This window comes from Corvus hawaiiensis, chromosome 14 (genome assembly GCF_020740725.1).
Source record: "Corvus hawaiiensis isolate bCorHaw1 chromosome 14, bCorHaw1.pri.cur, whole genome shotgun sequence".
In the NCBI taxonomy this organism is placed as follows: domain Eukaryota; kingdom Metazoa; phylum Chordata; class Aves; order Passeriformes; family Corvidae; genus Corvus; species Corvus hawaiiensis.
The window spans coordinates 1,041,177-1,065,145 of record NC_063226.1 but is presented as its reverse complement, the minus strand read 5'-3'; the positions used below and the strand labels follow the sequence as shown (position 1 = coordinate 1,065,145).

General features: G+C 62.8%; 4 protein-coding genes across 7 annotated transcripts; 1 reads left to right on the top strand and 3 right to left on the bottom strand.

Moving 5' to 3' along the window:
• Nucleotides 1–229: 229 nt before the first annotated feature.
• On the bottom strand, nt 230–5,394 carry TSPAN6 (tetraspanin 6). Of its 2 annotated transcripts, XM_048319315.1 has the most exons (8): nt 5,267–5,394; nt 4,986–5,174; nt 4,729–4,803; nt 4,054–4,152; nt 3,674–3,829; nt 2,925–3,008; nt 1,126–1,225; nt 230–943 (listed from the first exon to the last, which is right to left on the bottom strand). In XM_048319315.1, exons 1-7 carry the CDS (start codon nt 5,351–5,353, stop codon nt 1,157–1,159), a joined length of 759 nt encoding a protein of 252 aa, XP_048175272.1. In that variant the 5' UTR covers nt 5,354–5,394; the 3' UTR covers nt 230–943; nt 1,126–1,156. The 2 variants fall into 2 exon arrangements, with proteins under 2 accessions (XP_048175272.1, XP_048175273.1); XM_048319316.1 differs by lacking the exon at nt 4,729–4,803.
• Nucleotides 5,395–6,914: 1,520 nt separating this feature from the next.
• SRPX2 (sushi repeat containing protein X-linked 2) lies at nt 6,915–12,456 on the top strand. The gene is made up of 10 exons (XM_048319387.1): nt 6,915–7,543; nt 9,251–9,334; nt 9,421–9,612; nt 9,739–9,915; nt 10,239–10,365; nt 10,467–10,588; nt 10,702–10,881; nt 11,011–11,144; nt 11,219–11,340; nt 11,661–12,456. The coding sequence occupies exons 1-10, from the start codon at nt 7,474–7,476 to the stop codon at nt 11,839–11,841; spliced, it is 1,389 nt and encodes a 462-aa protein (XP_048175344.1). The 5' UTR covers nt 6,915–7,473; the 3' UTR covers nt 11,842–12,456.
• A 344-nt stretch (nt 12,457–12,800) lies between these two features.
• On the bottom strand, nt 12,801–20,406 carry SYTL4 (synaptotagmin like 4). Of its 2 annotated transcripts, none has more exons than XM_048318735.1 (17): nt 20,295–20,406; nt 19,083–19,230; nt 18,727–18,942; nt 18,087–18,196; nt 17,811–17,925; nt 17,542–17,649; nt 17,175–17,289; nt 16,977–17,067; nt 16,683–16,786; nt 16,487–16,573; nt 15,954–16,132; nt 15,661–15,763; nt 14,649–14,810; nt 14,110–14,215; nt 13,619–13,718; nt 13,171–13,379; nt 12,801–13,063 (listed from the first exon to the last, which is right to left on the bottom strand). In XM_048318735.1, exons 2-17 carry the CDS (start codon nt 19,190–19,192, stop codon nt 12,921–12,923), a joined length of 2,058 nt encoding a protein of 685 aa, XP_048174692.1. In that variant the 5' UTR covers nt 19,193–19,230; nt 20,295–20,406; the 3' UTR covers nt 12,801–12,920. The 2 variants fall into 2 exon arrangements, with proteins under 2 accessions (XP_048174692.1, XP_048174691.1); XM_048318734.1 differs by lacking the exon at nt 20,295–20,406 and adding an exon at nt 20,010–20,064.
• Nucleotides 20,407–20,909: 503 nt separating this feature from the next.
• On the bottom strand, nt 20,910–23,827 carry TRMT12 (tRNA methyltransferase 12 homolog). 2 transcript variants are annotated; one of them, XM_048318741.1, is made up of 7 exons: nt 23,679–23,827; nt 23,417–23,564; nt 23,151–23,340; nt 22,912–23,062; nt 22,731–22,840; nt 21,917–22,074; nt 20,910–21,848 (listed from the first exon to the last, which is right to left on the bottom strand). In XM_048318741.1, the coding sequence occupies exons 1-7, from the start codon at nt 23,726–23,728 to the stop codon at nt 21,402–21,404; spliced, it is 1,254 nt and encodes a 417-aa protein (XP_048174698.1). In that variant the 5' UTR covers nt 23,729–23,827; the 3' UTR covers nt 20,910–21,401. The 2 variants fall into 2 exon arrangements, with proteins under 2 accessions (XP_048174698.1, XP_048174696.1); XM_048318739.1 differs by having other exon boundaries at nt 22,731–23,340.
• Between the last annotated feature and the right edge of the window lie 142 nt (nt 23,828–23,969).

Genomic DNA, 23,969 nt, shown 5'->3' with positions numbered 1-23,969 from the left:
CTCCAGGCCCTCTGCTCCAGCATGGTTACACAACCCCGGTTATGAAGAAAATTCAATTACAGATGTTATTTGCAAGCCCAAGTGCACCAGTGCACGTTGGAGGAATGCAAGCTGCAATGGGCACAGGTTCCTGGCTGGCCCAGAGTGAGCGGATCACCCTTGGGGGGACTTGCTGCTCTTCAAGAAGAGGAATTCCCAGGACATGAAAAGAAAAGTCAAGGAGGTTTCATAGAGTAAAATATCTTAGTATTTATTGTGTCTCAGGACAAAAGAATTCTACTCAATACATAAAATGAGTTGAAGCAGCATATAATACTGACAATCAAGTCACAGCTGAATCGGTGCAAGGACACCTACCAAGGTAAAGGCACCAGGAGCTACATCACCAAACCTCGCTACAGCTTACAAAGAACCACTACAGCCTGTACTTAAAGAAGTACAACTATAAAAAAGTATATAAAACCCAGGGGAGGGATGAGACAGCTTGGCAACAACCTTGCTGAGCCAAGGCTTCAGGCAGGCAGGACTGCGTTTTAACAGCCCTATCTCAAGAACAACCGTGTCTGGAGAGCGAGAGGACATCAAGGGGCTGCCAGAGGGAAGGGGAAGCATCTCTTTCCCAATGGAGGCACTGAAGATGAGCACTGGGACACCCAAGAGGCCACCAGCACGGTCTGTTCAGCACAGTGGGGCACTCGGGGAAAGGGCCAGGGGCCGCAGCACCCAGAGGAGCGCCCTGGCTGCAGCCACCACAGCTACTCCAATTATCCCAGGCAGTGGCACAGCAGAGTAGTGTCAGGACAAGTCCCTGAGTGCACCAGGACAGCTGCTGCACTCCTTTCTATGAGCTATTTGAGAAGAAGATCAGTCAGTTCAAAGCAAGATTTCACGATGCGGCATCCAGAGGAAAACTGGAGGTGGAGGCCTCCTCCCCAGCCATTCCCTGCAACGCACACAGCAGAGTTAACAGACAGGATGGGTTTATACACAGGGTAAAATGACACAGCAGACATGGCCTTGCAGGTACCCTCCAATCCCACACCCCCCACACATGGTACCCCCACCCCAGGGGTGACCAGCAGCAGCCAGGGGGGCAGAGGCAGCCCACCAAGCTTACAGACATACCGAGCCACAGGCACAGAGCGCTGAGGGCCAGCTACACCATCTCATACTGATTGTTCGTGATGTACCGGGACAGGCAGCAGGAGAGAATGATGCCGATCAACTGAAAAAGAGAAAAAACAAACCCCACATGTCAGAGGTAGCCACACCAGGGAGAGGTGTTTTCAGGAGAAAACCTGACAAATTGATCCAGGGCTTTATGAAATCCAAGGATGGACAGTGGGGTTTACAGACCACAGCAAGGGCTGCTGCACCCTGCTTCAGAATCACCGAAAGTGGCTGCTGCACCAGATCTGTCAGGCACCAACTAAACAAGCTCCTCACAAGGGATGCTCCAGGTCCCATCCTGTTACATTTTGCTTCATGAAGCATGTACTGTTTTACAGTAATTGCAGAGATTACACAGATATCAGGAGTGTCACAGCCAATTACACAGCCACCGGAGAGTGGCAGCACCTCTCCCTGTTGCAAGGACAGTGGGGAAGCAAGGCTGCTGTTCTCACATCAGGAAGGTACTGTTATCACAACATGCTCTGCTATCACAACAGAGCCTCCCAGCACCTGTGCAGACTGCAGGGCCAGATCCTCCCTGACTGACCTCCACAAGCAAAGTTGGAGGCACATCAGCACAACGTGTCCCTGTCAGATGCATGACTCAGCCAAGCTTGCTGAAGAGGCAATAAAAGCTAGGAGCTGGTTACAGTTCCCAAGCATGCCATCAGCTGAGATAATGTTGCAGCTGGGAGTGTGTGTCCAGTTCACCATTCCCGTATCAGCCACATCTCAGTAGCCCAGAGCGAGACCAGCCCAGCCGAGGAGAGGAGCGGGGCGAGCAGCCGGGCACAGCAGAGCGGCTCCGGCTCTCCCGAAGCATTCAGCAGCCTGAGCTGCAGCCAAAGGCTGTGAGCTCCCACCTCTCCCCCAGTTCAGTCCATCCCTCACGGGAAGCACACAGTGACGAGCTCATTACAGCTGAACATCCTGGCGGGGTTCCTGCTCCCCAGGCCGGCGCAGGCAGCCCGTGGTCCCGGCGCCTTGGCACTCACACCACGGCCTGTGCGTGCCGGGTCAAGGGGAGGCAGAATGTGAGCCCCTCCAAAGCCAAGGCCAGCAGGAGGCCAGCTGCACATCCCACATCCCGAGACAGCCCTCGGCACCTCGGGAAAGCCCAGCACGGCGTCAGTGCCCGGCGTGGCTGAGCTGGGGGCAGGGGCCTCCCGTTTCCTGCCGGGGCTGGGGCTGCCGAGCACGCTGCTGCTGCAGCTCCTGCAGGAAGCGTCCTGCAGGATAAACTGAAGGAGACACTGGGGAGCGGGAGGGAGAGGACGCAATGGCAGGGGAGGGTAGCCTGTGGGGCGGTCGCCCACCAGCACAGGTGGTGCCCCACGGGCACTCACAGGGACCCCACCACACAGAAGCGATGCCAAAACACCTTCCTGATAACAGTGGTGGGTGGGCAGGAAAAGGAAGGGCGCAAATTTGATCCCTGCCAACAGCAGGCGCAGAGAGTTTGTCCATCTCCCTTTTTTTTTCCTTGAAGTCGGTTGTTTCAGAGAGGAACTCTTTCCAAATAAACCTGGGCTCAAGGAAATAGAGCTGTGGCTTCAGCCCTGGGTGTAAGAGACTGGGCCCTGCACAGCAGGCAGATTAAACCCAAGGGGAATCCACACAGTAGCTGCTCCTCCCTGGCTGAAACCAACCGTGCCTTTTGTAAACACCAGACTTTGCACCGGAATTAAATACCTCTGGAGACATGCTAGCGTCACTCTGCACTCCTCCCAAGCCAGACAAGGGAGATTTACCTGGAAACACGCGATGCCAAAGGAGATTCCGGCCACAACGCTCATTTTGGACTCCATTGTTGATGTTACCAGGAAAAAACAACCCTGCAGAGGGGGCAAAGTAAGCACCTGGAGTACTCCTCCCCCAGGAGTACAAACCAGCTCCTCCCCAAAGCACCAGCAGCTCCAGGGGAAGATGCTCCTGTGCAGGCAGCAGGGGGGTCCTGGCTGCCCCCCTCCCACCAGACCTCAGCAGAGCCATTTCCCTATCAGGGCTGCCCCAGCCAGTCTCCCAGCCCAGATGCCTTATCAAGGGGAGCACTGCCCTTGGGCTGCTCCCAGCCTGAGCAAGGTGACTCATCAGAGGAACGCTCCTTGCATCACTCAGCCATCCCCGCTGATGAGGGCACACTCACCACCGGGTCAGGACTTTGCACCGATGGGAGATGTCAGCACTGCCGAAACAAACTTCACTGGAAACTACTTCCTTACTCACCTGCTCTTCAAAACACCATCCCCAAAGGCCAGTGCTTGGGTCTGGCTGGTCCCTGATCTCAAAGGAAGGAGTAGGGGAACCTCAGATAGAAGGGAGGACTCCATACCCTTACCCCACTTCCACTCCAGAGAGTCCCTGGGCCACTGAACATCTGCATCAATAGGGCAGTTCTCCTTTCAAGCTGGCCAGGGACAGACTAGCCCTTCTCTACACACCCGTCCCTGCCCTCCCCATCTCCAGAACTGGCAGGCGGATTTTTCTGAGCTTAACTTACATCCACAAACACTTTAAGCTTTGCCTTGTTTGGGTCTTTCAGATCTTCCTCCGAGCAGTCGTTCTGGTTCTTGCAACAGCTCCGGGGGATGCCCCTCCGGCTGAAGTATTCAGTCCTCTCCCAGTCAGAATAGTTCTGCACCCCGCAGCAGTGCAGCTGGAGTGGGAAGCACATTTGGGGAACCTGGTCACACCAGGGAACTGACCCCAATCCCACCATCACTGCCATGGCTCCCCTACCCTTGCCCATCTCACCCAGCATCTGCCAAATTCCAAAGCCTGTGACTGGGATGCCAATGCCCCAGAGGTCCAAGGGAACACCCTGGGCCAAGGAGAGCATTCCCACCTGCTGGCAGCCAGACGCCAGCCTGGGGCTCTCACCGTTCTCTGGATGGTGTCGACGGCCTCGCTGTGCCGGTCCGCGGTCACGTTGTAATCCTCCAAGGCCAGGTTCAGGTTACTCTCAAAGTTTGTCTTTATCTGTAAGAGAGAGGTCTCAGCAGCGGTGCCGTCCCCTCCTGCCCCGCAGGACCCGCGTCCCCGCGTTAGTCACCGCTCGGTGATGGCAGGAATGACTCCAGCCACGGCCAGCAGACATTTCCCAGCCACCAGGCAATTAGAGGCTGTATTAAAGGGCAGGCTGGCTGCACTGTGGCAGCAGGGATGCTGCCTGTAATAACACGGACCTGCGCCGTGCCAGCTCCCTCCCAAGCAGGCTGCTCCGCAGCACAGGAACCCTCCGAGGAGCTTTAATTACTGAAATTATTGCAGAAGATAGACCAAAGCCAGAAATTACAGTCCAGGGCTACTCTGCCTGCTCTGATGGAGGGACAGCGTGCTGTGCTGGGCTGACCCTGCACCCAGGCTTGTCCTTCTGGGTCCTTACAGGGACCAAGCTGCTCCTTGTGCTGGTTTACCCCCATTTTCACTAAACTAAGCACCGCTCCCAAGCAGCACCTCCGTCCCTCCAGTGACATCTGCAACTGCCCTTGGGTTAAAAGCAGCCTCAAACTCACTCTGCAGCACTGGGAGGCAGCAGTGGCCACCCAGACTCACCTCGTGCCTGAAGACGAACCCCACGATGGCGGCCACCAGGACGATGAGGAAGATGAGGGACAGGAGCATTGCATACTGCGGGCAGAAAGGGTGGGATGGGAGGGGGTGGATGGGATGGGGTAGGACAGGACGGGACAGGGTAGGGTTGGGATGAGATCAGACAGGAGTAGGATGGGATGTTTCGGGATGGGTCGGGATGGGTCGGGATGGATCAGGAGAGGATGGGGCTCCATCCCACCCTGTCCCAGGCCACCCACCAGCTTGAGCATCCAGGTGCTGCCGCGGCAGGTGGCAAAGCAGCCGAAGGTGCCCAGGAGGACAACGACGGTGCCAGCGCCCACCAGGACGAACGGGACATTGGTGGCTTTCTCGTCCAACAGGGAGAAGTAGACGGCCAGGCTCACCCTGCCCCAGATGCCCACGGCCAGCAGCACAATGCCCGACACCTGGTGGGGAGAGGGGAAAGCCGCAGTGGCTCGCGACTGTCGCGACAGAGCGGCGCGGCCGCGACTTGCCGGGGGGTAGGGTGGGCGCTTACCCAGAAGACGAAGGTGTAGGTGAGCAGGACGCTCTTGAGGCAGGTGATGACCGGCTTCGTCTGCAGCCGCCGCGACGGGGACGCCATGGCCGACACGGGGCGACTGCGGGGCCAGGACGGGCCGGGGCGGGGCGACTGCGGGGCCAGGACGGGCCGGGGCGGGGCGGGGCGGGGCCAGGACGGGCCGGGGCGGGGCCAGGACGGGCCGGGGCGGGGCGGGGCCGGGGCGGGACGGGGCCAGGACGGGGCGGGGCCAGGACGGGCCGGGGCGGGGCGGGGCCAGGACGGGCCGGGGCGGGGCCAGGACGGGCCGGGGCGGGGCGGGGCCAGGACGGGCCGGGGCGGGGCGGGGCCAGGACGGGCCGGGGCGGGGCCAGGACGGGCCGGGGCGGGGCGGGGCCAGGACGGGCCGGGGCGGGGCGGGGCCAGGACGGGCCGGGGCGGGGCCAGGACGGGCCGGGGCGGGGCGGGGCCAGGACGGGCCGGGGCGGGGCGGGGCCAGGACGGGGCGGGGCGGGGCCTCGGGAACGCGCCCCCGACACGCCTCCGGCCCCGCCCCCCACCGGACGTGCCCGAGTGCTCACGGAAAGGGCCGAGCGCGCCAGCAGGCGCGGTGCTACTCCCCCCTCCTCCCACAGGGGGCGCCCTGTCCAATGACACCCCCTGTCCAGGGACACCCCCTGTCCAGGGACACCCCCCGTCCTGAGACACCCCCCGTCCCGGGACACCCCCCGTCCCGGGACACCCCCCGTCCTGGGACACCCCCTTGTTCGGTGTCACCTCCTGTCCGGTGTCGCCCCCTGCTTGTCCTCTGTCACCTCCTGTCCGGTATCATCTGCTGCCTGGCCGGTGCCACCCCGTGCCTTTCCCTACTACCCCCTGTCCGGTGCCACTCCGTGCCTAGCCCGTGTCATTCCCTCTCCAGTGCCACCCACTGCCTCCCCTGTGCCACCTCCTGCTTCTCCCATGCCACCTCCTACCTGCTTGGTGCCACCCGCTGCCACCTCCCGCCTGCCCCGTGCTACCCTGTGCCACCCCTTGCCCGACCCATGCCATCATTCCCTGCCTCCCCGGTGCCACCCCCCGCCTGTCCCGTGCCACCTCCTGCCCGGTGCCAGCCAGTCCCTGCTCTGCTGATGCAGCCCTAGCGTGCCCCACCCCCTGTCCAGGTGTCCAGCGGGACAGCCACCCCGCGCCCCAGCACATGGCATTACCGCCATGCTAACGAGCGCCGGGCTTCCTGCCCTCCGCGGGGCGAGCCCTCCCGGGCATGTGTCCGGGCTGCGGGGGCTGTGGGCTCCCCACAATCGGTAGCAGCAGCCCCACACAGGGCCTCCCGCCTGCCCTGCCCTGCCCAGGACAGCGGGTTATTAATTAGCGCGCTCACCAGCCTGGCCGCTACATAATTAGCCCATTGAGACAGCAGCACATCCTCCTCTGCACACCCCACGCGAGCGCTCCTACCTGTCCGTGCCAGGCTCGTGGCCCGCTTTTCCTTGCCCACGCGGTCCCGTGCCCCCGAGCCCAAATCCCGGGTGGCTCCAGCTCCTGCCGTGCCTCCCGCCCGACCCCAGCACCGCGGGCTGCGGGGCAGCGGGTCCTGACAAAGGCACTGCGGTGCCTCTGCCTCGCGGGGGCTGAACTTCAGCAGGGAAACAGACCCCAGCTGCAAGCGCTTGCCCCGGGAGCGGTTCCGGAGCCTTCCCGTCTGCAGCGGGGTCTCTCCCTCCCTCCTGGCGAGAGGTGGGAAAGGGGACCTGGCTCCTGCGGTTTTGTGCTCGTCTCTGCAGGCCCCCGTTCCCGGAGCCCGTCAGGGCTGGCACAGGCTCGGTTTGGCTCTCTCCTGTGTCTAAACAGGCTTCTGGCTCTTCTGCTTGCAGAAGAAAACCTCTTACAACCTTTTAAAGCCCCGGAGAAGCAGGAGGCGCGTTGGAAAACGGGCGATCCTGGGATTTATTATTTTTTACAATCTCATCATTTTGGGCCTGACTCACGGCTTTTGAATGTTTGGGATGGGCAGCTAAGGGGGAAAGTAAGTTTGCTCAGCACAAGCAGAGCAGCCAGGCAGGAGGGACAGACATCTGTGCAGTGACAAGGCGACAGAGGGGGCCGTCATCCTGCCTCCAGCTCGTCTCCATCCTCGCCAGGGCTCACGGCCGCTCCCGGACTCCGCACGACAGGCGGGCTGCCCACCCCGGCTCCCCAGGATGGCGCAGGAGGCAGCCCCCATCCTGCTGGTTGTCCTTGCCAGGCTGGTGTCATCCACGTGGCATGAAGGTGAGTGCCGGGCTGTGCGGGCACAGCGGGGCTCCTGGGGGTGGCAACCTGTGCGGCTCTGCTCCTGCTGAGGGCTCGTGCTGGGAAGGGATGGAGGGTGCCTGGGTACAGCGGTGCCAGGAGAGCATCAGTGACGGAGGGCATGGGGTGCTGTGCGGGCGAGCTGTGGGTGCAGGGAGGAATGGAGGAGATGCTGGGATACTCATCCAGGGAGGAGTAGAAAACCAGCCTCTCTTCCTCACACCCCCGCCTGCGGGAGCGCAGTTTCCCGCTGACTCTCTGCTCCCACGGGGGCCATCGGCCGGCAGATGTTTGCTGGATGGAGCACACAGTCCCAACCCAGCCACGGCTGGACCACCACGTCACAAGCCTTGTTTGAGGTGGTTTCCACCTTCCCTGGCCATGCTGCCAGCACGCCTGGCTGGGGATGCTCCTGCCCGGTGCAGCCGGGGCTGAGCTGGCCCCAGGTGAGAAGGAAAAGGCAGCGCTTGCAGTAGAAGGAAACATCACCATTAAATGGCGCATCTACCTGCGGGGACACAGTGCACTCCGTCCCCACGACCCCGGGGGGAGTCTTGGCAGCCCCCCCGGAAAACACCTTTGCTCAGCCGGTCACGGACGCATCCCCACTGCCGCCCCCATGGGTACCATCCCTGCTCCTCTGCTCCCCGAGGCATCCATGGCAGCGTGTGAAAATAGCAGCAGGACAAACGCTTTGTGAAAACGAGTGGGAAGCTCCATAGTAAAGTTCATGTTGGAAAGATTCGTAATGGAGTTTCCTACCCGTGACGGCGGGGCTTCTGCTCGGGTTGGCCCTGGCGGATATCCCCTTCCCAAAACCCAGAGCAGAGACAAGGGGAGATTGGGTGCAGCCACGGCGGGGCTGCCGCTGTGCCTGGGGTCCCTTCCCGGGCCGAGCATCCCCGCCACGGCGGAGGGGAGCGCGGTGGGCTGGGCTGGCGGCGAGGAGGGGGCAGCGCTGGCGGGGGCCAGCGGAAACGCGGCGGAAACGTGAGCTCAGTGCTGGGGAATGCCGCGGCCGGCCGAGGCGCCGAGGGGCCGCGGGCAAGGACGTCAGCCCTCTCCCCCTGCACGGGTCCCTCCCCGCCGGCGAGTACCTTGCCCATGAAGGCACGGTGCGCGCCCGGGGGCGGCCCGCAAGGATGGCGCAGGGCTGTCCTCGCCCCGTCCGTGGGGCCCCTCTGCGCAGCACGGGTGGCGTGGGGCCAGCGTCTCCGGCCAAGCCCCTTCAGCAGCTTCATCCTTCCCTGGAGCACGGGCAAGAGGCTGCATCCCCACCAGCCCCGGCCGGGCAGCGTGCTCACCATCCCTTGCCTTGGTGAGGGGATGGGCAGGAAAGGGCAGCTTTCTTCCTTCCCTTGGGATGCCCCGTGGCAGTGATGGTGCCATGGGAGCGGGTGGAAGGACTTCCCGGCAGCACGAAGCTGGGGGTCGGTGCCAGCCCACTCCGCGCCAGCACCCGTTTCCTGCCACAACCACGGCTGCTCCTGCCGCTGTTTAGTCTGCGGCTGGTGCCAGGGCACACCATGTCGCTCGGGACTGGGCTCGCGGTCTGCCCGGCTTAACCCTTGACAGCAGTCCCAAGGACAGGGTCTGCCCAGGGCTGGGGTCGCTTGTCTGGAGTTGCGGGACGTTTTGCAGCCACGAGCTACCCCGCAGCCTGCTCGTCTCTTCCCTCCTCCCCAGGGTCTGGCTACTACCTGGAGAGTCACACCAACGAGGTGTACGCAGAAGAACCCCCCCCTGAGCCTGCCCTGGACTACCGTAGAGGTAACAGCACCCAACCCATCCTTTGGGTCCTCATGGGGAAACCGAGGCACGGCAGGTTCCTCTGTCACCTCCCTGCTCTCCCGCAGTGCCCCAGTGGTGCGCCACGCTCAACATCCACCGCGGAGAGGCCACTTGTTACTCGCCCCGGGGCAGCTCCTACCGCAGCAGCCTGGGGACACGCTGCGAGCTGAGCTGCACCCGCGGGTACCGGCTGGTGGGTCCCAGTGCTGTCCAGTGCCTGCCCAGCCGCCACTGGTCCGGGATGGCGTACTGCCGACGTGAGTGTCCCCGGCCCTTGCCTTGCCAGCATCCCCACAGGCAGCCACCGCGGCCAGTCCGGGGTGCTCGGCCCACTCGCATGGCCGGCAGCCGCTTCCCTCCCCTCTTTGCTCTCTCTATCCCAGAAATCCGGTGCCACGTGCTGCCAGCGGTGCTGCGGGGCTCCTACGTGTGCTCAGCAGGCGTGCAGATGGATTCCCGCTGTGACTACACCTGCCTGCCCGGCTACCAGCTGGAAGGTGACCGGAGTCGCGTCTGCATGGAGGATGGGCACTGGAGCGGGAGCGAGCCAATCTGTGTAGGTAAATTCTCCCCCCACGCTGCTGGGGCACGCAGGGGCTGATTGCTCATTCCTGGGGTGTCTGCAGGTGTCACCTCACATCCAACCCGGACATTCCCTGCACCTTCCTCCCTTGGGACCCCTGTCCCTGCTGCTCCCCGCAGTGCCATTAGCCCTGAAGCACTGGCACCAGCCCGGGACTGGGGCACTCAGCGCTGGCTTTACAGCAGGTCCAAATGGCTCCGAGGTCCCTGGGGTGGTTCAACACCGGGGCTGGTGCCTCGTTCTCATAGCTCAGCTAAGATATCCACAGGTTCCATGAGTCCCTCTCCTCCCTCTGGGCAGATATGGAGCCTCCCAAGATCCGCTGTCCAGACTCCCGGCAGCGCATCGCAGAGCCAGGCAAACTGACTGCCACTGTCTACTGGGACCCTCCCCGCGTGAGGGACTCTGCTGACGGAGTCATCAAGAGGTGAGGGCAGAGGTGCTGCAGGCCCTGCCAGCGAGGGCTGGAGGCCGTGCCGGGTGCCCCTGCCCGGGATGCTGATGGGGAAACCCGTCTGTTGGGCGCAGGGTGATGCTGCGGGGCCCGGAGCCCGGCTCCGAATTCCCTGAAGGAGAGCATGTGATCCGCTACACCGCCCACGACCAGGCTTACAACCGAGCCAGCTGCAAGTTCAGCATCCGTGTCCAAGGTGAGAGGGCTCCCGTGGGGCCGCTTGCTGCTCCCCCCAGCTCCAGGCTCCACACCCACTGCTGGGGCTGCGCTCCATCAGCCCCAGCCCTCAGCCAGCTTCCCTCCGTGCAGTGAGGCGCTGCCCTGTCCTGAAGCCTCCGCAGAACGGGTACATCTCCTGCACCTCCGACGGCAACAACTACGGTGCCACCTGCGAGTATCTGTGCGACGGGGGCTACGAGCGCCAGGGCACCTCCCTGCGGGTCTGCCAGTCCACCCAGCAGTGGACGGGCTCCCAGCCCCTTTGTGCACGTAAGTGGTGCGGGCAGGGCAGGAGCTGCCCTTGCCGATGCCCTGCGCTTCGGGGGATGCTGCCTGATGGGTCAAAGGGGTGATGGGGGCCACGATGGCAACTCCCCCCACACTTGTCTCTTACCCCAGCCATGCAGATCAACACGGATGTGAACTCAGCCGCCAGCCTGCTGGATCAGTTCCATGAGAAACGCCGCCTCTTTGTCATCTCAGCCCCCGACCCCTCAAACCGCTACTACAAGATGCAGATCTCCATGCTGCAGGTGAGGAGACCTTCCTGCTGCCTGCCTCCCCACCTCCACATCCAGCAGCCCCTCACTGTCCCCCTCCCACACAGCAAGCTGCCTGCGGGCTGGACCTGCGCCACGTCACCACCGTCGAGCTGGTGGGGCAGCCCCCACACGAGGTGGGACGCATCCGGGAGCACCGCCTGTCCCTCGGCATCATCGAGGAGCTCAGGTAGGGAGACAGGGGGCTGTCCTGCAGAGCCAGGTGCCTGTTTGAGGGGACAGGGAATGCCTCTAGGAATGGCAAAGCATGAGGTTGCACTTGGGTTCATGAACAGCCCCTTTCTGCTGCACCAAAGGGGCTCGTGCAATAGGGGGACCCCCCTGCAAGTCTGAATGCAGTATCACCAGAGCTTCCCAGGGCTCATAGCCCCGAGGAAGAGATGGGAGCCCCCACTCCTGGGGGATCTGAGCATGGTTGCAAGAGGTGGGCAGGCTCAGCCCTCAGTGCATGCCCCCAGCCCTGAGCAGCGACCCCCCTTGCACCTGCAGGCGCTTCCTGCACCTCACGCGCTCCCACTTCAACGCGGTGCTGCTGGACAAGGCGGGCACCGACCGCGAGCGCTACATCTCCCCGGTGAGCCCCGACGAGCTCTTCGTGTTCATCGACACGTACCTGCTGAGCGAGCGCGAGGCGGCCCGGCGGGCACAGAGCGGGGATCCCTGCGAGTGAGCCAGCGCCGGGGAGAGCCCCCGCCACTGCCCTCAGGGGAGGGACACTTTCCTTTCTGCTTTTCTAGTCGCCCACTGTAGAGGAGGAGCAGGGTGCCAAGGACCCCGGGGAAGGGGAGCCCCTCTCTGGCTGTTCTGGCACAGAGAGGCGAGCAGGGACTGTGTGCCAGCAGCGTCCCACTGCCCAGCAGCCCGGAGCTGTTTCCAGCCGGGGGGTGGTTCAGCCCAACCAGGACCATGGCAGGAGATGCTGGAGTGCCCCTGCTCAAATCCCAGGGCAGGGAGGAGACAGGGAGCCAGAGGGGCACGGGCAGGGCAGGGAGGGCAGGCCGGCCAGCAGTGTGACAGCCTCTAACACAGCAGCTTCAGCCTCCCCACAGCTCACCCTGTGCACAACCTGGACCTGATGCCTCCCACTCCAAAAGCCCTTATTAAAAGCAAATGGCCCCGTGCTCAGCAGAGCCCACAGCAGCCAGCCAGCGTGCAATCCACCCCAAAGGGTTTGGCATCTCCCCTGCCACTCACTCCCTCTCCCACCACCTACAGGGAACCCTTTCTGGGAACTGCTTTGGCAGTAGAATATTAACTAGAAATAAATAAATTTGTATAAAAGTCAGTGCTGGCACATATGTCACTGAGAGGCCTGGAAAACAAATGTTTTCCAGGACTCCCCAGGCTGACCCCACACAGTTCCACCCATCCCGTGCTGCAGCTGGGGCTGGACTGTGTATGGGGAAGAGGGTGGAGAGGACAAGGAGAGAGCAGACTGTGAAATGGGGTGGTAGGAAAAAGAATGGGAAGAAATAAGAACACAATGACATTTCAAAGCATTTTGCCTGAGGGAGAAGAAGGGAGGGTCCACAAGGACTCCAGTTCAGCCTGAAATCTGGTACAAGGCTTATGACAAGAGAAAAACCCTTTAAACAAAGCTAGGCCAAGAAGACTTTCTGCCCAAGCCTGTTTAGAGAAGGTCATGTTTATTAAAGTGTAAGAAAAAAAACCCAACCCACAGTTGGCAGCCCTGCCAGGCTGTGCAGCAAGCACGGCTCCCGACAGCAGTGCCAGTCCTGGTGCCACAGCCTACGGCCTCAGCTTGGCCATGGTGGAGCGGAGCTGGAGTGTTCCCTCTGCCCAGGAGCCCGGATACTGGCACATCTTCTGCCACAGGTTCAGCTCCTCGCCCGTGGAGTCCATCCAGTCCACAGCCTGCCCGTTGCTCATGCCTGGGAAAAAGATGGAGAAAGTCCCTGCCGGAGCAGCCTCCTGCCCACAGCACAGCAGCCCCAGCAAGGCTGCTGGTGCCCAGTTTGGTGGGCCCCAGGCTCCTCACCATTGCCCACCCCCAGCCGGACACCCCCGAGGAAGTCGTTGCTGGACAGCGGCTCCCGGTCCCAGACCGTCAGCTCCAGGCAAATGTGCTGCAGGTCCTCAGGGTTGATACCATTGTACACAAAGGTGTGGTTGTAATGAGGGTTCAGGGTCTTCTTCACCACAGGCGTCTTCCTCTTGGAGGCTTTGTTTTTGTGTGGCAGGAGGTAGCTGGGGGAAGCAGCCCCTTGGGTTAGCACAGGGGCAGCTGCCTCCTGCTCTGCAGGCTGGGGCACCTCAGTACCCCAGGACCCGGCCTGGAGCCCCCTTCCTGCCTGTCCCAGCACGGCTCAGGAACAAGGACCATGACACCCTGCAAGGGGCCCTCCTCCAGGCTCCCCGGCAGCTTTGGGAATACAGCCATGGAGAGCAGTGCCCTCATCGCTCCCCCACCCAGGACCCTCACTCACCCCTTGACAAAACTGTCTGAGGTCCCCCCAGACTTGGCAGCTGTGAGGTTTTTGGCTTCTTTGATCCAGACCTGGAGTTCACCGCCGTCCCCTGTTTTACCTAGGAAAAACCCAACACAGTAGAAATTAATCAAATTTAATTTCCACCACTGTAAACTTCTGGAAAGGTCCTGCTGAACACTCTTCATCCCAGAGGCAGGTGCAGAGCCCGGGCTGGCATCTCCTCTTGCCTTCTCCTGTACTGGCCCTGCCTGATGAGGCAAAGGCAGACAAAATTGCTTCACGCAGGGCCCAGTGGTCGAGCCTAGTCCAGCTGCAAGGAAGCACTGGGATGGTTCAGGCAGCCTGAGGACAGCCAGGTCTGCCCTGACCCAGGGCAGCTCTGCAGGCATTGCAGAGAAGGCTGCAGTGAACCCCATCCAGAGCCAGCTGGCATGGCCACGAGCAGGTCCTGCAAGGCTACACACTGATCCTGGAGCTTCAGCACTTACCTTTCCTGCCATTCCCAGCCCCAGGATGCTTGGCAGATGGGATGTACTTCATGGAGACAACCAGCTCCCCCTTGTACTGGTGGAGACCAGCAGCATCTGCGCCAATCTGCAAAGAGGTGAGAATTACCAACCACTGCAGAGAGGCCATGGCACACACAGTGACAGCCTGGTGTGCAGCACCTCCCCAGGCTGGGACAAAGGACTTGTCTTCTCCTAGATGTGGCTGAGCTGGCACAAGTGCCTGCAAACTCTCCCTGGCATGACCAGAGGAGCCCAACTCCTTTGGGATCTTATTTTGGCTCAATCACCTGACAAGGAGGAGGGAAGCCAGGCTCACGGCAGAAGATCTGCCCTTTTTCACTACAACAGCACTGCTGTCTCCACTGGGGTTTTCATATCTCCAAATATTTGATTTGGCACAAGCCTTTTGGCAATGCTCAGCCGAGGTCTCCACACCCCTCTGCCCACTGAGGGCTATACCCCAGCAGGAGCAGCCAGAGGAGGCTGTGGGCAGCAGGGCCGGGGTGGCAGGGGCACACCTTGCCATGCAGGGGTAGGAACTCCTCCAGGTGGCTCTCGAAGTTCCAGGCGTCCAGTGGGACCTCCACCTCCCCCAGGAACGTGTTGCGGCCAAAGCGATCGTGGTGCCACACTGAGAACTGCAGCGTCCTCGCAAGCAGGAGGGACTTGTTAATCTCATACTGGGGAGAGAGAGGAAAACCACTGGTGAGCAGGCAGCAGAGGGCAGGGGCAATACCATCAGCTTGGCATATATCACCAGCCACAGCTCTTGAGAATGAGAGAAGACAGGTTTGAGGAGCAATGGATGCACACAGGAGCCTGTTCCTCTTCCTTTCCATGCCTGTTGAAACCTCAGAGTCCCAGGGCAGTGGTGCAGGAGCCTGTGCTCTCCCAGCAGATGGTCCTCAGAACCAGGACCCATGCCATCTGGCCATCCCACCACAAACTGAGCTCTGCCAGCCCACCGAGCCTCAGGTGGCCAGAGCACAAGACCTCAGCAAACCTGGCTGTGGGAGCCTAAAAACCAAACCACAGCTCTCACCTCCTTCTGTGCAAGAGGGTCTGGCCTCAGAGGTGCGCTGCCAGGCGCAGGGAGAGTCAGCCAGCAGGAATGGTGAAGGGCAGTGCCAAGTTGTTCTGCCCTGGGGCCCAGAACTGTCTTATCTCTGCCCCTGCAGACATGCTGCTCTCCCTCCTGCCACTGTAGCCTGCCTCCAGGGGCCTGGAAGCCTTCACCATGGAAGAAAATATCCAGGGTAAGCAGGATGCCTCTGCTCTGGGGAGTGCCACAGGAACCAGGGACATGTCCCGTGACACGTTCACACCTGCAGCTGTGCCTCCACCCCACCGTGGCACTGGGGCTTGGCAGCACAGAGCAGAGCTGCGAGTGGATTTTTGTAGCTTTCAGAGTGCAGTCTCTAGACACGGGTCCTCTGCAGAGACTCCGCTGCAGGGTTAGGAGCTCACCCCCCCTTTGCTTGTTCCAGCAGCATCCCCTGAGAACCTGCACCCCAACCCATCCCCACCCACCTTCAGCAGCTCGTTGTACAGGGGGTTGATGGTATTGCGTTTGATGGTTGTCTTGCGTTTCCCCTGCCGGGATTTGTCAGGCAGGAGGTAGGTCTTCACATACCTGAAGGGAGGAACAGGCAGCACTTCAACAAGGTCCCCTGCACAATTAATCGCCCGAGCTCCCCAAGGCAACCCCAGACCTTCTGCCTCACCAGGACCCTCCCACTTACAGCTCCCATCTCTGGTGAGCACCCCACAACCCAGCTGGGCACCACCAGTGGTGCCAGCAGCCATCACCCCCTGGCTCTCACGGGTTGGAGCGCTTCCTGCCCTCGTCCCCATAGGCCAGCTGGCGACACTCCTTCACGTGAATGAACAAGGTCTGCGTCTTCTGCTCGTAGCTCAGGGAGAAGGAGATGCCCCCGGTGACAGCCACGCTGCCAAAGTCGCCAGCCTCACTGTAAATGCTGACCATGCTGCCCAGTGTGCTCTGGAAGACATGGCAGGGCTGAGCAGGCACAGGATCACCGGACAGTCCCTGTTCATCCTCAGCAAGGCTACTCCCTGTTCCTCTTCTGCACAGCCTCATTCACCTCCCCGTGGCTGGGGATGGCCACCAAGTGCCTCCCACCCACACATGGGCTCCCTGGAACAGAGTTGAGTCTCTGCATTTTGATTCTCTTCAAGGGGAAGAAGCCCCCCCCCACAAGGCTCTTGCCCCTTCCCTCCAGGAGCTGCCTGCCCTGCCTCCCTCCCACCCAACCCGTTGGCCCTGCCTTTCTCCATCACTTCTCCATCACTTCTCCTGCAGTGGAGCAGAGCACAGCCACGCCACAGAACTCACTGAGGAGGTGCCACTGCGCATGCTGCCCCGGGCCACCCGCTGGCGGTGGATCTCCACCAGGTTATCGATGTCCTCCTCCTCCTCCTCCTGCAAGGAGAGAGACAAGCTGCCTGTGTGGGGAGCGGTCGGGCACAGCCAGACAGATACTCAGCTCCTCCAGCTGGCAGCCATCTCCATGGCACTCTGAGGGTCTCACCAGCTCCGTGTTGAGGCCAGGGACTGACTTGCTCCTGTCCCCCAAAGAGCCACCTTCCCCCACAAGGTCCTCAGGGCGCAGGTCGATCACCGACTTGGTGTAGTCTGCACGAGAGGTGGTGAGCGGGAGGCAGCGGCACGGAGCAGGACTGGCAGAGCCCTGCTGCTCCCTCCCACAAGAGGCTGTCCCAGCCTCTCCCATCTGCACTGAAAGTCCATCACAGCCCAGAGAGGAGCAGCTGCCCACCCCCGGCCGTGTCGGCACCCAAACCCATGGCACCCGCGCAGCTCTCACCCGCGGGCCTCACCACCCGACGGGGGTTCTTCTTGAATATCGTTTCGTGCTCGTCCACCAAGGCGCTGCTGCGGGTCCCCACGGTGGCATCCTGGGGAGGAAGAGTCCTTTCAGAGCAGGGCAGGGCTGGGCACCCCACAGGGCTCCCAGCCCCACGCCCCAGGACAGGGCCGAGCCTGCCGGAGCAGCGTCACACACCCGTCCATCAGAGAACGCGGTTTTGGAGCGGAGAGGGAGGGTCAGGCTGGAGGAGGCAGGTCCTGCTGGCGCAGCAACCTGTTTTCCAGGGACAGCTCTCTCCAGGGAGTTCCTCCTGTGGCGGAAACACAAAGGTCTGTCCCAGGCCACAAGCACAGCTGGCAGAGCAAGTGCTGGCCAGGAAGTGCCACTTGAGCTGCCTGTAGCAGCCGGGGAGCAGAGGACCTGCCTGCCCAGGGACAGGCTTCAGCCCAGCCAGAGGAGCCAGCTTCCCCTCACTAGACTGAGAAAAACACATTTCAGATGAAGCTCCTCATCCTCTGCCAGCCAGTCTTGCCAAGGACAACCCACCCCAGGAGCCTCTCACCTGCCCCCCACATCAGCAGGACTAGGTCTGTAGCCATCCAGGCTCATGTTTTCCATGGACTCTGTGTCGCTTTTGCCATCCCGAGGGTCTGAGGTATCTGGAAACAAACTGCAGACAAGCAAAACCACAGGTATGTCCTGTTTGGCAAGGAGGTCGGTCTGAGAGAGCTTCTGCACCACCGATGATCCGCACGGTGTGGCAGATTCCTCTCAAACCTGCAGCAGATGAGAGCTGGTGCCTGCAGCATGGGGGACAGCAGAGATTCTTACCTGGACCCCTCCCGGGGTGCAGGGGGGCTGGGCTGCCGAACTGCAGAGGAGCTTTTAGGCTCGCTGAGCTGGGCTTTCTGTAGGAGGGTTTGTCCCACAGTCTCTCTTTTGTTGGCTGGAAGGAGAGAGGCATCAGGAGGAACACTGCGCCAAGCTCACTGCCTGGAGCAGGAGTTGCTCCCATCCAGCTCCACACTGGACAGAGGTGCACTGAGGAAAGCTGGAGCTTCCCAGATAGCTGGGCTGTGGGAGAAGGCATTGCTGTGGCAACCCTACCTGTTGGTTTGTGCCGCAGGGACAGCCGTACCATGTCGCTGCCCAAGTGGTTGGCAAAGCGGTTCACCCTCTGGTCATAGAACCAGTCGCCCGTTGTCTTCTTCAGCTCACTGCAGGGCAGGGGGTGGTGGGGGCAGTCAGGGGCAGTGAGGGCTGTCCCCTGCCCCAACCCACCCTCGGTGCTGCCACAACCCAAGGAGAACACAGACACAGTGGGCAGAATCAGCAGGTGACTGGGTAGAGACAATTCACTGGGCAGTGGAAAGGCCCAGCTACATCCTCAGCAAACACAGGAGCAAGACAAGTTTTGTAGGACAGGGGAGGCCAGAAGGGAGGAAACCCGGGATGTTTGAAACACAGGCTGTGCAAGGGGCACAGGGAGATGCTGCAGTCAAGTCAGGGGGTGAAGGAGCAGGGTGGACATGAGGGAGACACAAGAGCAGGGTATGACCCATTTCTCCGTCACCTAAACATGGGAACCCTCTCCAGGAGTGATGGCAGAGCAAGCTGCCCTGCACTGGAGAGGACTAGCCAGGCTAGGAAGGGCTGGCCATGGGGCATCCAGCTGAGGCAACTGAGAAGAGGAAGGGGACAGGAGGCATGTACAGAAGGTGCCTGCCACCTGTCCCCGGCTACTCACGCCTCCTTGGTGCAGACTTTGCAGCGCCAGGAGTCATTGGGGCTGTAGGAACGGCAGTCCCGACACACCAAGTGGTTGCAGCCCCGGCAAGTGTTGGCCTTGGGGCTGACGCGGCCCAGGCTCTGCTGGCAGCGGGCACACGTCCTCTCGCTGTAGCGCTGGCTGCCTCGCTTGGCTCCCTTGCGCCGGATCTCCAGCAGCTCATTCTTCAGGCGCCTGCTCAGACCCGACACCAGGAGCTGTCAGAGCCGCCCCGGGACGCCGGGGGACCCCCGTCACCCCCACTCTCACTCATCCACCCGCTTCCAGAGCGGAGCGGGGAACAAGCTCCTGCCCAGCCCCAGCCGCGCTCGCACCTGATCCTCCTCTCCTCTGCTTTGCGGAGCTCCTCGTCGCGCTGCAGGACCTGCAGGATCAGATCTCTCTCCACGTCCGACAGGAAGGACAAATCCACAGCCTCCGACATCGCTCCCCCCGGGATGGCTGGCCCTCACCAGATGCCAGCTAGGGACATGCGAGCTGCTGAGCCCGGGTCCTGCCCCGCGAGATGCCCCGTGCCCGTTCCCGGGGCTGGACCGGATCGCGGCACCCAGGACATCGGCCCGCCCGCCGTCTCCAGCGCCCTGCCCCGGGCTGGGCTCGGGCCGCCTGCCAGCCCCGCCGTCCCGGTGACCTCAGCCGGCTCCGTGGGACCGGGCTGACGCCCAGCACCCGCGGGCAGCCCCGGCAGGAAGGAGCCGCCCCGGGCTGCCCCTCCCACGAACGCACCGGGGCTCGGAGCTGCCTGACCCCGAGGAGCCGCCGGGAGCGGACACGCACCAGGACCCGCGGTAGGGACAGGATCCGGCTCGGAGGCGGCGGCACCGAGACCCGGGTGGCTGCGGCTGCTCCAGCCTCGACAGAGCCGGAGCATCTGCTCGGGGGCTGCAGCCGCTCCCCGCCCGGGTCGGCGGAACCGGCGGAAGGGCCCTTCCCGTCCCCGCAGCCGCGCCCGGGCGTCCCTCGGGGAAGAGGGGCCGGCGGGACGGAACCCCGGCTCCTCTCCGTCGGGGAAAGGGGGGGCCGGGGCCAGCGGCACCGCGCTCTCAGCGCGGCCACCGGGGCTGGGACCTGCCCCCACTCCGGGACACCGCGGCTCGACCCCCCGACAGCAGAGGGACACCTGGCTCTCCCCGATTCCCCACCAGCCGAGGGATCCCCGTCCTCCCCCGTCCGCGGAGGAGCCCTCGGTACCCCCGGCCCCGCCGGCGGAGCGCCCCCCGGTCCCACGATCCTGCCGGTACCTGCAGCGGCTCCGGCCGGCGCCTCCCGGCAGCGGGAGGGGGGCCGGGACGGGAGGGCGGTGCCGGTGCCTTAAAGGAGCCGCGCCCGCCGCACCTGCGGCACCGCCGGGGCTGCCCGTGCGGGAGGCGGTGCCCGCTCCCTCCATCTCCTTTCCCCGGCCGGTCCCCCCCGGCAGAGCTGCGGCAACAGCCCCGCTTTCCCCCGGCTCGGCAGGGCGGGGCCCGGTGCCCCATGGCCCTGACTGGGTGGGCAGCTTCTCCCGCAGAGCACAGAGCGCACCGCACCCGAACTGCGGGGGACCCCCCGGGATGCCCAAGGGGGAGCCCCAGGGGCGCGGCCGTGGTGTCCTCCCGCCGCAAGGCTTCAGCCGCTGCCCTTGTCCTTCGCAGCAGAGATACGGTCCCCGCACGGCGCCTCGCCCCTGCCCGCAGCAGCACGGGCACCACGGGAACTCGGAGCACACGCGGCTGGACGAGGCGTGGGGCTCCACCCGTGGGGAGGTGGTTTCTCGCCGTGCAGGACAGCGGGGGAGGCCACCTGGGTGCAGCCCAAGGCAAACGAGAGGACGCGGCTCTGCCCAGACTTTCAGCCGCACCCCAGGGACGGGAGAGCCAGAGGCTTCTAGCCCTGTGGGAAGCGATGGGACACTGACACAGTGGAAAAAAACACGGAGACATCGAAGGGCCAGCAGGAGCTCACTCATGGGGCGGGGGTTCGCTCCACCGGGAGTACACACGCAATAAATACGTAGAGAGCTTTGGGCTTGCAGGCAGACGATGCCACCCACAGAGGCTTTGCTCCCTGAGCCCCTCCACACACCACCCTAGGACCCAAAGTCCCCAGGCCAGACCCCCACGCTTGCACCAGTGTTCACGTTTTAACTGGACACCAACAAGAGGTAGTGAGAAACATCCTTATTTCTGTAAAAAAGATACAAGGAAAACGAGATGAACAGACTTGTTTCCAGTACATTAAAAAAGCATGCTGGTAAATAGAAGCACAAAGCTTGTCCCTGACCTGCTGAAACGAACCCAGCAGGAACCCAAGGCTTCTCAGCCCTGTGGATCTCTCCTGTGTGAAAATGGGGCTGAAGGTGCTACCACGTGTCCAAGATCTGGGCAGCAACTGGCACAGCCAGGGCAGAACACCGGCACTCTGAGCCCCAGCTCGCTCCATCCTTGTCTGGATCCTGAAGGGATCTGCCATGGGAGCACAACCCTGGATGCCCTGGGCATGGCGAGGCACTGTTGGGCAGTGCTGCCACCTGGGAACTAGGGGACACAAGGCACATCCAGGCTGGCAGCAGGACATGGCTGGTAGCATCTCCCTGGCCCTGGTGCTTGATACCACCCTTCCATGGGAGCTGGAGCCCCAGCAGTGCCCATGCCCAACTATACAGGCAGCACTGGCCGGCACTCAAGGTCCAGCACGAGGTGATGCACGTGTGGTGCGTAGGACTTCACTGCCTCGATGTGCAGGATGCTGGTGCGCCACGGCCGCCCATGCAGCTCTGCCAGCATCCCCTGGATCCGTGTGGCCGTGGCTTCAGCCCACCTCTGCCACTCGGGTCTGAGCCTGGCGCCCAGCATCTCCTTCCCACCATCCTCCGTTGGGTGCTGTGCCTCTCCCCCAGAGCCAGTTGCCTCTGGAGAGCCCCGCTCAGCCGGCAGGGCCGGGGCCTGCGGCGGGGCCGGCGCGGGGGGAGTCTCCACATTGTGGTGGATGTGGAGAACCCCACCCGTGTCCTTCTTCAGGACGCGGCAGGCCACCGGCCAGCCTCCCTCCGAGCTGGGAATCAGCCCCAGGTTCACCCTGTCTGCGACGTCCCGCAGCTCCAGCTGGGAGAGGAGAGGAGGTGAGGGGATGCCAGCAGGGAGGGGGTCTGCGGCCAGGCGGCAGCGCTCACCTGCCGGCTGTCCCCAGCGTGGATGTGGCAGCGATCTTGCACCCCGTTCAGTACCAGGGTCCTGTGCAGGGCCTCCACGGCATGGCTGTTCCACTCACAGGCATGGACAAAGGCGGCTCCCGCGTGAACCAGGAATGGCAGTGTGAAATAGCCAATGCCTGCGGGCAGGAGGTGGCAGTGGCTGAGGGCAAGGACCTGCCAGAGAGCCACACTTCTCCCTGAGGGCAGGGCAGGATGTAAACTGCCTCCCTGGCTCTCCAAGTCTGCTTTGTTCTGGATTGGAAGAAGCCCAAACACTGGAAAAATGGACATTTATCCCTCCCTCTTCTTCAAAAGCAAAATCTCTTGAAAAAAGTTTAGAGGGGCTTATCTTACCTTCTGTCTTTGGCCATCAGGTTGAGACCAGCCCTGCTTTGCAGAAGCGTCCAGATTACCATTTATTTTAATTAATCCAGAGCAGTTTTGTGGGTGCCATGTCCTTTCAGTGTGGCACAAATTGGAAGCACTAACTTCCTTAAGCACAAACAGTGGCAAATCTTTCCTCTGGATCCAAGTGATTCCCCAAACCAGCACCAGGTACAGAACACGGCTCTGCAGAACCTGAGTGCAGGACATCCTAAGTGTCCAAAGGCCACAGGGACACAGGAGGGACAGCAGTGCCAGGACAGTTGAAGGGCTCACAGACAAGACAAGAGCTCAGTATTTTTCATTCCAGGCTGCAAATGACATTTCATGTCTTCCTGGATGCCATCAGCAGCTGCGCCACTGCTCTGTGCCAGCCCATCCTGCCCGACCCCTCCTCCGTCCCCGTTACCTGCGAAGAGATCCACCAGGACCTCCCCGGAGCAGGGCAGTGAGGCCACACGCAGCTTCTCTGTGATGTTGCCCGGGGAGAACATGCACTTGGTCACGTCAAAGGTGTACCTGGAAGACCCCGCCGAGATGGTGAGGGCAGTCCCTTCCCACACCAGCCGCATCCTGCGGCTCCTGCCTACCTGATCCCGTTGTCCACGTGCTCCACCCAGCCATCCTGGCCCAGCAGCAGGGTTACGCTGGGGGTCCGCATCCCATCCGGCATCACCCGTCCTCGCCTGGCCACCCGCCGGGCCCCCAAAGCTGCGGCGACCGTCTCCCAGAGCGCCGAGCCTGCAACGCAGCCGTCCCGGCAGACTGGGAAATGCGGGCAGCAGCCCCGCGGGCAGGACCGGGGCAGGCAGACCCTGCTCTCCCTCACCCAGCCGCTCCCACGGCGGAGCCTGGAAGCTGTCCTCGCTCAGCAGGACCAGGTCCCCGTGCCTCTGCCAGGCGTGGGGCACATCCCGCTCCAGCTCCTCCGACCAGGTGCCGCCCAGCAGCCGCCGCAGCTCATCCCGCAGCTTCTGGGCAGGCGTCCGGCGGCGGGCGGCCCTGGAGGGGACAGGGCCCTGCAGGAGGGACGTGGCACGCGGGGCTGAGAGCCCACCGCCCACACAGCGCTCGGGCCAAGGGAGCTCTCCCAACCTGGATCCAGACCCGCTCACAGGGCACCTCCGGGGGCAGGCGGAGCTGGGAGAGCTTCTCCTCCAGCACAGGCAGCGCCACGCGGCGCCCCGGCCCCTGCTGCAGCTGGTAACGCCCGTCCAAGAGCTGCTCCTCTTCCAGGCATTCCCTGCACGGGGAATGCAAGACACGCTCAGACCCTCCTGGTGCAGGGCTGGCCCTGTGACCCTCCTGCCGGAGCAGCACAGGGCTCCCACTCCCCCTCGTTGCCGGTGCCCCTCACCTGAGGCGCTGGGCGAACCTCCGCTCCGTGGCCAGCGCAGGGACAGCCATGGGGACGTCCGTGGCTTCCACCCTGCCAAGCCCCAGGCGGTGTCAGGCTGGCCAGGGACTGTGCGTCGGGGCCGGTGCCCGAAGCTGCATCCCAGGGGCTGCCCGGAGGCCGGCTCCTCGGTGCCGGGGGGATCCCCGGGGCCGCGCCCGCCCCCCGTTCCTGGCTCCCGGGGAGTCCCGGCCGCCCGCCCCCCGCCGCTGCCGGGCCCGCGTTTCCCGCCGGAGCGCTTTCTGAGAGCGC